The sequence below is a fragment of the Rhinopithecus roxellana genome, chromosome 17 (genome assembly GCF_007565055.1).
Source record: "Rhinopithecus roxellana isolate Shanxi Qingling chromosome 17, ASM756505v1, whole genome shotgun sequence".
NCBI classification, from domain to species: domain Eukaryota; kingdom Metazoa; phylum Chordata; class Mammalia; order Primates; family Cercopithecidae; genus Rhinopithecus; species Rhinopithecus roxellana.
Window position 1 is genome coordinate 10,777,582 of NC_044565.1, and position 12,808 is coordinate 10,790,389.

The 12,808-nt window shown below is 44.4% G+C and overlaps 1 protein-coding gene across 6 annotated transcripts in view; it reads right to left on the reverse strand.

The window, feature by feature from the left end:
- The window catches only part of DCTN1 (dynactin subunit 1), a 31,621-nt gene extending 20,346 nt beyond the window's left edge, over positions 1–11,275 (reverse strand). For 3 of the 6 annotated variants that reach the window (XM_010379235.2, XM_010379233.2, XM_010379232.2), the window contains exons 1-2: positions 10,988–11,059; positions 2,392–2,468 (exon numbers count right to left, since the gene is read on the reverse strand). In XM_010379235.2, the coding sequence (XP_010377537.1) occupies positions 2,392–2,418 (27 nt within the window). In that variant the 5' untranslated portion in view covers positions 2,419–2,468; positions 10,988–11,059. Of the gene's footprint in view, positions 1–2,391; positions 2,469–10,987 lie in introns of all 6 variants that reach the window. The other 3 variants (XM_010379238.1, XM_010379237.2, XM_010379236.2) reach the window with 1 other exon arrangement.
- Positions 11,276–12,808: the final 1,533 nt, after the last annotated feature.

The following is a 12,808-nucleotide window of genomic DNA, read 5'->3' on the forward strand; positions in this document are numbered from 1 at the left end:
ACCCCCTAGGAAATCATCTCTCTCCTCCTTGCAAAATCTCCATGTTTCCCCCTCCTTTCCCTATTCACCATTACATAGGTGGGCAAGGCCAGGCACGTCCTTGCAGCCTGGACCTCACATGTTCGGCGCACTTCACAGTCTACCTTAAAAAAAAGACATTTTAGGGGCCGGGCGCAGTGGCTCAAGCCTGTAATCCCAGCACTTTGGGAGGCCAAGACGGGCGGATCACGAGGTCAGGAGATCGAGACCATCCTGGCTAATACGGTGAAACCCCGTCTCTACTTAAAAAAAATACAAAAAACTAGCTGGGCGAGGTGGCGGGCGCCTGTAGTCCCAGCTACTCGGGAGGCTGAGGCAGGAGAATGGCGTAAACCCGGGAGGCGGAGCTTGCAGTGAGCTGAGATCTGGCCACTGCACTCCAGCCTGGGTGGCAGAGCAAGACTCCGTCTCAAAAAAAAAAAAAAAAAGACATTTTATAGAACCATGGTTGAGTACTGGTTCTAGACTCAGGCTACTTTCCTGGCTTTACCACTTGGTAGCTACATAAACTTGGTCTAGTTACTTAACATCTCTATGCCTCAATTCCCTCATCTGCCATGGGGAAGTAACAAAGAACATATTTCAGAGAGGTATCAGTGAGGATTAGCTGAGATAATCCATACAAAGCATCCAGAACACTGCCTGGTATTTGTAAGTACTAAATAAAAGTTAGCTAAGAACAATGTCATCATATATGGACATTACAATAACCCCAATGAGAGTTTGGCCAGGGATGATGCTGACAAGACAACTGAGGCTTTGAGAACTGAGCAACTTCCCTGAAGTTACACAGGCTGTGAGTAGTAGAGCCAAAACTGGAAACGACCTGACCCAGAGCCCTCTGTGCTTTCTACTACCCCTCACCATTACCACAAACATCTCTAGGCTTCCAACGCACTGCTCTTCCTGTAGGCCACACTGCCTTCAAAAATTCAAAAGAGCTCAGATCTAAAAATAGCCTCACAACTCACTAACCACATAGGTATCAACAGTCCCCCAACTTCTTGGAATCTGTTTATTTTCCTATGAAATGGAAATAATATCTGCCATATCTATGTCAGTATTATGAGGTTCAAAAAAGCTAAAGCATATACAAGTACCTTGTAGGCCAGGCGTGGTGGCTCATGCCTGTAATCCCAAAACTTTGGGAGGCTGAGGCAGGTGGCTCACTTGAGACCAGGAGTTCAAGACCAGCCTGGGTGACATGGAAAAACCCCATCTCTACTAAAAATACAAAAATGGGCTGGGTGTGGTGGCGCATGCCTATAATCTCAGCTACTTGAGAGACTTTAGGCTTGAAGCCGGGAGGTGAAGGTTGCAATGAGCCAAGATCACACCACTGCACTCCAGCCAGGGTGACAGACTGAGACTCAAAAAAAAAAAAAAAAAAAAAAAAAAAAAAAAAGTACCTTGTAAAAAGTACAGAAATTATAGAAGTGCAAAGAATTACCTGACATGATAATGGTATATACAGCTACACAATAAATATTATAAGAAATTATAGAGAGAGGTAAATTAGAAAGAAAGGGGGTACCTAAGCATGCCTTGAATTATGGGGATTTTAGAAAATATGTGGAAAGGCCCAGAAAGCCCTGTAAGTTGTGAACACAGTATGAATAGAGGCAGAAATAACTTGGCTTGACCAGGGAATAGTAAAGAATACTGGCTTAGCTGAAGTAATGAATTCTAGATGAGTTATTCTATCAAACTACAAGGTTTTTGAAGCATAGCCCACACCTTTTCCTCTTTATGATCCAGTAGCCAGTACATAGCTCATGGTCAAATATTTATTGAATAAATAAACATCTTAACATTGCAATGTACTGGGAGGTTACTGTGGGTAGGCAAGAAGTTTAACATCAGGCAGACACAGATGGTCTTGATCCAATAATCACAGGAAGGCAGTCCTGTTCCTGAGCAGGAGACAGCATAGTGAAAATTATTTTAGGAAGATCAAACTGATGACACCTGCAGGATGGAGTGCAGGCAGGAGCAACCTGGCAAAGACAGGAATAACAGCAAGGAGGCTGCTGCAATAGTGAACATAGGGTAAGGAAGGCCTGAACCAGGATCAGGAGAGTGAGAAGAAAGAGGCCAATTCAGAGACAGTACCAAAAAAGCCCTAAGAAGGCCCTGTAATAGATCAAACATGAGGAAAGAGGCAGCAGGCCTACACGGGCTCTGGAGACAGACCTGAATACACCTTTGGTTCTCCTCTGAGCAAGATATTTAACTTCCTGAGCCCTGGTTACCTCAACCGCAAAAAGGAAGAAATAATGTTACCTCACAGGGACATTCTGAAGATTAAATAAGATTTAAATAAAGCATTTAGCACAATGTCTGTATGCTCACCAAATGGCAGATAACATCTTCATTCATTATTTTAAGGGAATATCCATGATGACTTGCACACAGTAGGAACTCAAATGCTGCAAGGATAAATGGATGGGTCAATGAATGCATGAATAAGTAAATGAATAAACTCAGGAAGTTTTCAAGCATGAGAAATGTAATAATTGAAACATTAACAGAATTGAAGAAATGGGAGGGGAAACAACATGTTAGGAGAGAGAAAATGCGTCCCGTTCTTAGGGCCTTCTCTGGGGAAAACTTAATTGTATACACGAATACATGTACTTCACTATCTCCTTCAAAAATGAACCTGTGATGGTAGCCAAAACAGATTCCATTCTCTCCATTCCACAGATGATAGAACTGTGTCTCAGAAGTCAAATGACTTGCCTAAGTCTCATAGCCAAAAAATGGCAGAGGGGCACATCTGAATATCTCTACAGGTAGGTGCTCCTTCCACAGCATTACCGGGCCCAGGCCCATATCCCATGGGACAATCCTGGGTTAATGTTACCCCAGCCAGGGAGGAGACAGACAACCTCTTGGATTTCTAGTCCATTTTCCTCTCCTAATGATATTAAATACCACTAAAATAGCTAGAAAAATGGGAAGAGAGGAGGGAAAAATATCTGTGTCTAGTAAATAAACTGCCAATAGTCTTAGAGAAATTTCAGGAAATTATAGGAAAATAAGATTTTGGAGAATTAAAAAGGAGAAAGTGAGGAGGAAAAAGACTCTTTTCCATCTCTACCATTTCTCCCCTGTCTGAACCATTTCTACCTTGTTTTTACTGGCACCCCAGCATTCTTTGATACCTTGATCTCCTCTTGTCTCACCTTATCAAACCTTGATCCTGGGCTAACCCAACTGTCTGCTTTCCCTGCTTTCCCACTCCTAGAGGAGCTTGTCTGAAACCCAGGCAGTCTGACAGCAAGGCAAAACTATACATCTCTGAAAGCACTAATAAGGAAGAGATAAGTGTGGACCTAAGTCCTTCAGGAGTCAGAAAGGAAAAGGTCTGCTTATTGAGTGGTAAATGGAGGCTGGGAGACTGGAAGCTTGGAAAGCTGGATTCCAGATATTCACAGGACCCCAGAAGACAATGTGTACAGAGCTTTTTGTTCCGAGGTCCTACTCAGTATCTGCCTTACAGATTTCATAGATAGGGCCTACACACTCAATGGACTTCCTTCCCTTCTCCAGCTCCTCATTACCCTAAAAAATGTCTACAGACCCACTCCCACTCTGAATGCAGCTCTACTCCATCTCAAAATGTCCCCTTCCCCCAGAAATATCCAGTGACTTCCAGGCCCACCTCCAAGTGCCCAGACCTCTAAGAGTCAAGAAGAAAAGCTATGCTATATGCTTCACTTATCTTCAATATAGAAACTTCTGCAGGAAGGTAAGAGGCACTCAGTCCTGTACTCAAGAACTGCAATGCTCTCAGTGGTATGAGAAGTCTGACTTAGCCTGTTTGAAGTTCCTGCTGATTCCTCCCCCTGAATCAACCAGCAAGTTCCTGGCACTAGGACCCTGTAGACAGGGAACCCTGAGCCTGCGCTCTAAAGAGAGAGATGCACCATTTCACAACTTCAGCAAAAGCCAAAGCAGCCAACAAAGCCACAGCCCCATCGGCTGTACTGGGCTCTGCCTTTTGGGCAGCTCGCCGGCCACTCCCCAAAAGCAGAGCATTCCATCCTTTCTCTTTTTAAACCCACGTCATCATCTGATCATAATGGAAATCAATCTCCTCAAACCACCATGCAAAGGCGTATCCATGGCAACCTCAAAAGGAAGGACACAGAGATGATGCTTCAGTGGCTGCAGCAGGAAAAGGTAAGTCTGTTTCTCTTCCATCCACGCCATCCCATCACTCTCTCCTTTCACTCAAGTCAGGTATACAGCTTATCTACAAACTGTATCTGTCACACAAACTGAGAAAACACATAAGGTGAGTTAATAATCATTATGTTATTATATAAGGTTTTAGATCTGCCTAGTCTCTCTGCCAAGAAAAAATTATCCTTTTCTAGGCGATAGGAACAGGGACAAGGTCTCTCTTCTTATTCACCTCTCAGGTGACACAATCTCAGCCCACAATTCCTGACAAATCACTATTGGTCACTTGTCTTTCTAGTCAGGATGCTGGAAAATCACTCAAGAATATCCAAGTTTCCCTATGTAGTTGTCAAAAGCTGACAGTAACACTGATTCCACTGTCCTGCCCCCTCCATGCCACTGTCCTGCCCCCTCCATGCCACCATCATGCCCACAAACTGGCATGGTAAGATTCCCTCCTTAGCAACCCTAGACTCTAGGCTCTCAAGGTCCAGAAACTGGGAGTTGGGATTAAATTTCTGCCTTCTCTGATGCCTCAGGAGAAAGAATTCATTTCTGCAGAGGTAAGAGATTCATCAAATACAAGTGCTACTAATCCTCCATGCCTCAATTTCCTCTTCTGGAAGAAAGGGATAATAACAGTAACTTTCTAACAGGATTGTTGTAAAAATCACATGAGAATGCCTGAACATCACTTAGAACAGTGCCTCATATAAAGCACTCAATAAATGTCAGCCATTATTATTATGAGAAAGATGAAGTGGGGGCTTATAGCGTAGGATTTCCGTTCAGAGGGTACTCAATACTCTTAGAGCTTATTTCAATTCCACTGTCTTCCTCTTTCCTCTTAACAGTTGTTTCAAGCTTCCTTCACCATTTTTACCATTTTCGAGTCCTTACTCCCACCCAAGCCAACACCAGTATCCCCACCTCTCAGCAGATAACCTTGCTGAAAAAGAAAACTGGCCCTATTAGTTAAGAAGTTCTTTGCAAATTTAGATATATCTACATGCATATGTCATTATCTCTTTCTTCCTAAATTCCTTCCTTTCTTCCCACATTCCTCTTTAAAGAAAATGGTATCCCCTTCTTTTCAAGGCCCACCCTTTCCCCTCTCCTCTGAGGACCTGATTTAGCAATCGTCCTTTCTCTTGTGTCTTCATTGCACCCTCTCTACTGGATCTTACATGGCATCAGAAAAGCCATAAACAAGACTCTTCCATTCTAGGAAATACTAGTCCCTGCTACCTCCTCCACAAGCTGCCACCATTCTGTATTCTTCCTTTCTCTGCTGAACTACTCAAAGTGAGTACACGTTCTCTATCCCCACTTCCCATCTACTTCTCAATCCACTGCTATCTGGCTCCATCCCTACCACTCACTGAAGCTGCTCACAATTTAAATGAGCCCTGGTGACCACAATGTTCTACACAACATCAAGGTGCGTTTCCCAAGCTCATCCTAACTTGACCTCCCTGTAGCAACTGAGATTGTCAATCCTTTTCAGGAATTTTCTCTGTTCCTAGCTTCCTGGACAACACTCTCTGTTACCCTAGCATGTCAATCATACTCATCTCCTCTGTCATTATTTTCAGCCTTCTATAAGCATGGCTGGGAGAGCTCATCCATTCCTACAACTTCAACTACCACTCATACTTACTGCCCCTAGACAGAAATTCTTCTGAACTTCAGACTCATATCTCACCCTGTCTGCTAACCGCCACAGAGCCCTCAAGTTCAATATGACCCAAAATACACTTGATATCTCCCTCACTTTAAAAAAAAAAAAAAAGAAAAAAAAAGGCTCCTCTTCTATATTCCCTCTTTGCTATTGGCACTACCATCCACTCAAAATAGAAAACTGAGTCATTTGCAACAACTCCCTCTCTTGTTCTCAACAACCAATTTAGTCATTATGTCTGGTTAATTCTGTTTCTCCAGTCTCTCTCAGATTCACCCTGCCCTCTCCGTCCCCACTGACCTAATCCTTAGATCAGCCCTAAACCATGTCCATGATATTACAAGAGTCTCCCGATGTCCCTGAACCAGGTTCTTCCCCTTCAGTCTATTTCCACATTTAGCTTCCCAAAATACAATCACATCATCTTCCTGCCTAAAAGCCTCCGGTGGTTTCTCTGCCCACAAAATGAAATATTTTTAGCACTGCACTACAGGCCATTAACAACCTGGTCTTGACCAAGCACAGTGGCTACACCTGTAATCCTAGCACTTTCAGAGGCCAAGGCGGGAAGATCACTTGAGGCCAGGAGTTTGAGACCAGCCTGGCCAACACGGTGAAGCCCTGTCTCTACTAAAAATACAAAAATTAGCTGGGCATGGTGATGCATGCCTATAGTTCCAGTTACTAAGGACGCTGAGTAGTCCTAGTTGTAGTAGCTATAGTCCCAAATACTCAGGAGGTTGCAGTGAGCCAAAATTGCACCACCACACCACACTCCAGTCCGGGTGACAGAGTGAGACTCTATCTCAAAAAAAAAAAAAAAAAAAAAAACACTGGCCTCAAATTCTCAAACTGGCACAGCAGCCTGCAGACCCACCTATACTCAGGAGGCTGAAGGGGATCACTTGAGGCCAGGAATTCCAGGCTGTAGTGCCTGATGATCTTGCTTGTGAATAGCCACTGCACTCCAGCCTGGGCAGCATATCGATACCCCATCTCTAAACAACAAAACAAAATACAACAACGTGGCTTCATTATGAATCCGGTCGCATCAATCACCAAAGTTCTCTTTTATTCCAGCCACTTGCATCTATCTGCCTTTCCCTTTATGCATCTGCAAATGTTACAAGTATCACCAGGACCATTCTTCCTCCTCATCCTTCAAGGCTCAGCCCAATTCTCACCTCTTTCCTAAAGACTCTTCTGGCTTCTCCATGTAAAGCTAATCATTCCCTCCTCTGCCCTCACAGAGCACTTGGGACATATCTCTATTTCAATACCACATTCTATTTAAAATATCGTCTCTTACTCTACTATGAATTCCTCCAGGACAGAGGATTGTATCCATCTCAGTATCTAAGCACTCAACATAGGGCTTTGCACAGAGAAGGCATTCAATGTTGAATAGATGCCTGTACCAACATCACACTCAGGATATAAATTGTCTGACAGTTTTCCCAGAGAGTAGATCAACCCCTGAAGACCACCACCATTGGGGAAATCAATACTCAAGTGCACACACACATGCACACACACATCTCTCCCCCAACCCTCAGTAAACATGGCTCTTTCCATTCCAGATAGGAGCCTAAGAAACTAAAAGTGCAGGAACAGCCCTAGGTTCTATGGAATTTGGTAGTGACACTAAATCTCAATCTCATATACTTCCAGGGTAAAAGAATAACAGAGACGGCTCTAGGTGAGGTGCAGATCTCCTGGGAAACAGCATTAGGGAGGATTTGGGGGCAGCAAGGGCCCATGCTCTGCTGTAGTGAAGCCCTTGGGGAGGCCAGACTAAACAGCTAACCTGTCCCTTGACCACATTCAACTAATATCAGCCTGAATCTCAAAAGCAAAATGATACAAAGCCAAAGTCAAGAGTCTCCAGTATGGCAAGGACCTTAATATAGACATGAATCCAGCAATATTTCAGCTCTTACCTCTTCAGGGGACACTGAGAACCAAGTTCCTATTTTACTTGGTATGAGACGGATAGTCCAAGCGCACCCAGTATCACCTAGTAGCTGTAGACAGGCCAAGCAACCTGGGAATCATCTAGAATCCCTCTCAACCTGTAACTCCAAGCAGCTGCTAGCAATGATAGAGCTTGCAGAGTAAAACCTAGAGTGGCAGTTGTCAATGGCATTATGATTCACCCAACTACTTTGACTCTTCCCTAACAATTTCTTCTCCTTTGTATCCTCACAGTCAGGCCCCACTTATCAATTCGTCCTTAGTACTCCCTCCTGCATCTTTCCTTTCTCCTCCACTATCACTATCATTACTTCAGGCTGCCATGTAATAGCTTTGAAAATCAAGGCAAATCATTTACCCTCTTTGGTGCATCATCTACAAAACAGCATAACAGCTGCTCTGCCTACCTCATAGGAATATTAGATCAAATGAGATCATGCCTGTGAAAAGTTCTGTAAAGTGTCATACATAAATACAAGGCATTATTATTATCATCAACCTAACTTCTCTAACATTGCTACGCGAAGCCTATCCAGCTCCCCCTCTCCCCCTCCTTCCCTAGTTCCAACCATCTTATACGTCACAGTAAAGCAAATACATCTGCTAAAACACTGCTTTGTCCCTACATCCATCTGCTCGACATCTCTCATTGATAATCTCATTTCTTGCTATAATCAAACAATCCTGGATTCAACAGATGCAATCCCATCTCTGCACCACTGTCAGCTGCTTAAGATACTTTTCTAGTCTTGCAAGCCACACTCATCCTTCAAAGTCCAGCCAAAGCCCCACTACACTCCACACATAACAAAGACAAATTTAAGAAAGGGATTTCTAGGCCGGGCGCGGTGGCTCAAGCCTGTAATCCCAGCACTTTGGGAGGCCGAGACGGGTGGATCATGAGGTCAGGAGATCGAGACCGTCCTGGCTAACACGGTGAAACCCCATCTCTACTAAAAAATACAAAAAACTAGCCGGGCGAGGTGGCGGGCGCCTGTAATCCCAGCTACTCGGGAGGCTGAGGCAGGAGAATGGTGTGAACCTGGGAGGCGGAGTTTGCAATGAGCTGAGATCCAGCCACTGAGCTCCAGCCTGGGTGACAGAGCCAGACTCAGTCTCAAAAAAAAAAGAAAGGGATTTCTTAAACATAACGGAAGAATTAAACACAATTCCACTTACAAAAATCATAGTAGGCACAGCTGTCATCTAATACTTGGAGTCAACTTTTTAGGAAGACGGGTGACACTTTTTTTCTGTTTGATTAAGAGATAATCTAGGGGCCGGGCGCGGTGGCTCAAGCCTGTAATCCCAGCACTTTGGGAGGCCGAGACGGGTGGATCACGAGGTCAGGAGATCGAGACCATCCTGGCTAACACGGTGAAACCCCGTCTCTACTAAAAATACAAAAACTAGCCGGGCGAGGTGGCGGGCGCCTGTAGTCCCAGCTACTCAGGAGGCTGAGGCAGGAGAATGGCGTGAACCCGGGAGGCGGAGCTTGCAGTGAGCTGAGATCCGGCCACTGCACTCCAGTCCGGGCGACAGAGCGAGACTCCGCCTCAAAAAAAAAAAAAAAAAAGAGAGAGATAATCTAGGACCAACAGCATGGAAGTTGCAGAGATGTATTTCAGGAACATGAAGAACTTCCTTCTTGAGCTATTCCAAGAATAAAATGGGATGCCTTATTTGTAGACAATTCCCCATTATTTTAAATGTTCAAGCCAAACTGCAAAATTTACCAAATTGGCAAGAATATTTTAGATAGAATTCAACACTACGGGGATAACTAGACTAGACTCACAGAATTTTAAATCTGAAAGAAATATTTGAGATCTTGTAGTCCAAACTCCTATCTTACAGGCCTGGACAAAGTTAATCTCTCAAGGCAGCATACTCTGTTCTGGAAAACATGGTCTCTAACTTTCAATCCAGTGATCTACACTTTTGCTACTCAGATTGTGTTCCATGGGCCAGTAGCATTAGCATCACCTGGGAACTTGTTAGAAATGTAGAACCAATCATAACCTGTACTGTAACGAGATCCCATTACACGTGCACACCATTAAAACTCAAAACGCACTGACCCCTACTGCCCCTTCTAAACCCTGAATTTCTAATTCTGGAACTCCAATTCCCAAACGGTTCCACATGTTAACCAGGGGCATCACCCAAGAATAACAGTATATCCTAGTAAAATTTGGGAAATTCTGCATACCATACCCCCAGTTGGAGATTCATGGTAAATATTATTAGCATATTAAAGGCTCTGCAATATTCTGTAGTAAAGTTTAACCACGAATTTTCCAACAGCTTTTGAGAACAAAAATGCCTTTTTAAAATAAAGTTATCATTATCTCTTTTAACATCTCATAACTTAGGCTTTGGCAGTACATTAAGTAAAGGATGTCAATCTCTACCTCCCAGCTTTTCGCCTCTCAGTACCTTAAGTATACCCGAGTAGCCAGTGATCAACATGGGTTTGCTGCTGTCCTCACTGCAATAAATGAGGGTAACTTTTCAAACCCCTGCCTCTAAAAACAGCAGAGATCCTTATCTGTGTGATTTAGCTGTGGTTCTGTCTAAAGATAAGGGATGCGCAAGATGACTTCAAGGATCATCTTGCCAGCTAAGGCGGACCCCAGCAGTAGGATCACACACACAAGCCATACATATCCAGACTCCCATGCTGTGAGTCCTTTAAGATTTTTCTCCCCGTTTGACACGAATTTCTCAACCATGTGCCCACAGGAAACCTGTAGCTCAGTATGGATTCAGGGGCGCCTCGGACGCTCGCAGGAACGGAAGGGAGACCCTTGCAGTTCTGGAGGAACTCTAAGGCGCAGTCACTCTGATCCCAAGAGAACACTGCTAGGCTGAAGAGCTGAGGTGGGTCAGACGGGCCTCGGGGCAAACGCTCAGGCGGAGCCCCCAGACCCCGGCAAGCGCCCACCCCTGATTCAGCCCATCCCTGCCAGTCCCCGCCCTGCACACAGGGCTCGGTGTCTTGCCCTAGACCAGCACCGAATCCCCAGCCCACCGCCGGCAACCTCACGAATACGTAGTAGGCCGGCGGAGCAGACGGTTAGCAGGGTCGCGCCTCCGTACCTGCACTGTCAGGGGCTCCGCGCCCAGCTCCGGCCCCACAGACGACCGACGCCCAAGACCCTGCGGGGCCGGCCCCGCCCTCCCCGCCCTCGTGGGCTGCCCGACTCGCCGCCAGACCCTTCCAGGACCGCCCAGAACCCTTCGGCCTGGAGGCCCAGAGGCGTTCTGGATCCAGTGAACGCTCTTTTCCCGCAGTCCCGCCCTGACTGAAAACTGCGCGCCGACCACAGCCGGGATTACATCAATCAGGCACAAAGCTGGACACCTGGGACAGGCTAAGCGCACGCGCACTGTGCCTGGGAAGCCGATTAAGACCATAAGAAATCGGCGTGTCGTAGCGAGCGCCCCCTCTCGGCGGAGGGGAGAAAGCGCAGAGGGTCTGGAGGACTTAATTCCAAGTGTTAAACTGCTAATTGAAACAATAGCGATAAACCGTATCTCCTCCATTAGCCTGTGGGAGAAAATTAAGTTTTGCTGCTCCTCAGTGTCACCTGTCATATGGGGATACAGGCATTCTCATGCGCTTATGATGGGAATGTAAAATACAAATTTACATAATGACATTTTAAAATTTTAGACATAGGTTCAAATTCTTTTTTTTCTAAGACAGGTCTCGCTCTGTTGCCTAAACAGGAGTGCGGTAGCACGCACAATCATGGCTCATTGCAGCCTTGACTTCTCAGGCTCAGGCGATCCTCCCCCCTCAGCCTCCCTAGTAGCTGGGTCTACAGGCGCCCGCCACCATGCCCTTTTAGCTTTCTTTTTTTCTTTTCTTTTCTTTTTTTTTTTTTTGTAAAGACGGAGTTTCACAATGTTGCCCAGGCTGGTCTCCAACCCCTGGGCTCAAGCGATCCAACCGCTTCAGCCTCCCGAAGTGCTGGAATTACAGACATGAGCCACCACACCCACCTGGGCTCAAATTCTAACAGCAATTTACTAGCTGTGTGAGAGCTAGAGTTAGTTATTTACCCTCTCTGTGCCTCTGTTTTCTTATTTGTTAAAGTGAGAATGTTAATGTGGTACCTATCTCATTATGTTGTTAGAAGGATTAAGTTAATCCATGTGAAGAGCCGGAAATACAACTATTGTAATGTTATATTTATTTCAGTTAATCTCAGATTTGAAACCAACTAAAACATTCATAAAGCTGATGTGGGGGGCAGTAAGCAGTAGAAGGGATGAATTGAGTATCCCCTTTATTACTCCCCCCTTTTCCCTATTTCACCTTCTAAATATTTATAACTGTTATTTTGATTAGATACTATGTTTACATGGTTCAAAAATCAGAACACTATTTTAGAATATAAACAGAGAAACCTCCCTTCAACCCTGGTTCCCATCGACTCCATCCCCCTTGCCTGCTACAGGTAACGCTTGTTATTAGTGTCTTCTTGTTTATCTTTTCAGTGTTTTGTGCAAACATAAGCTCATATGAATATATAGTCTTACTCCTCCCATTTCTTATGCCAAATGTAGCATGCTAGATACACTTGGCATAAGTTCTCTTCACTTAATCTATCCTGAAAATCTTTCTAAATCAATAAATTAGAGATCTTCCTCATTTGTTTTTCAGTTGCTTAGTACTCTATTGCATGGATACACATAATTTATTAACCAGTTTCTTCTAGTTACATACCTTATTTCCAGTCTTTTAGTATTACAATGTTGCAGTGAATCACTTTGAACATAATGACATTCCATATGTGAGCAGGCATATCTGTAGGATACATCTTGGTCAAATAATAAATGCATCTATAATTTTAGTAGAAATGTCTTCCATTTCCTTCAATTAAAGAAAAATGAATATAAAAGTAAATATAA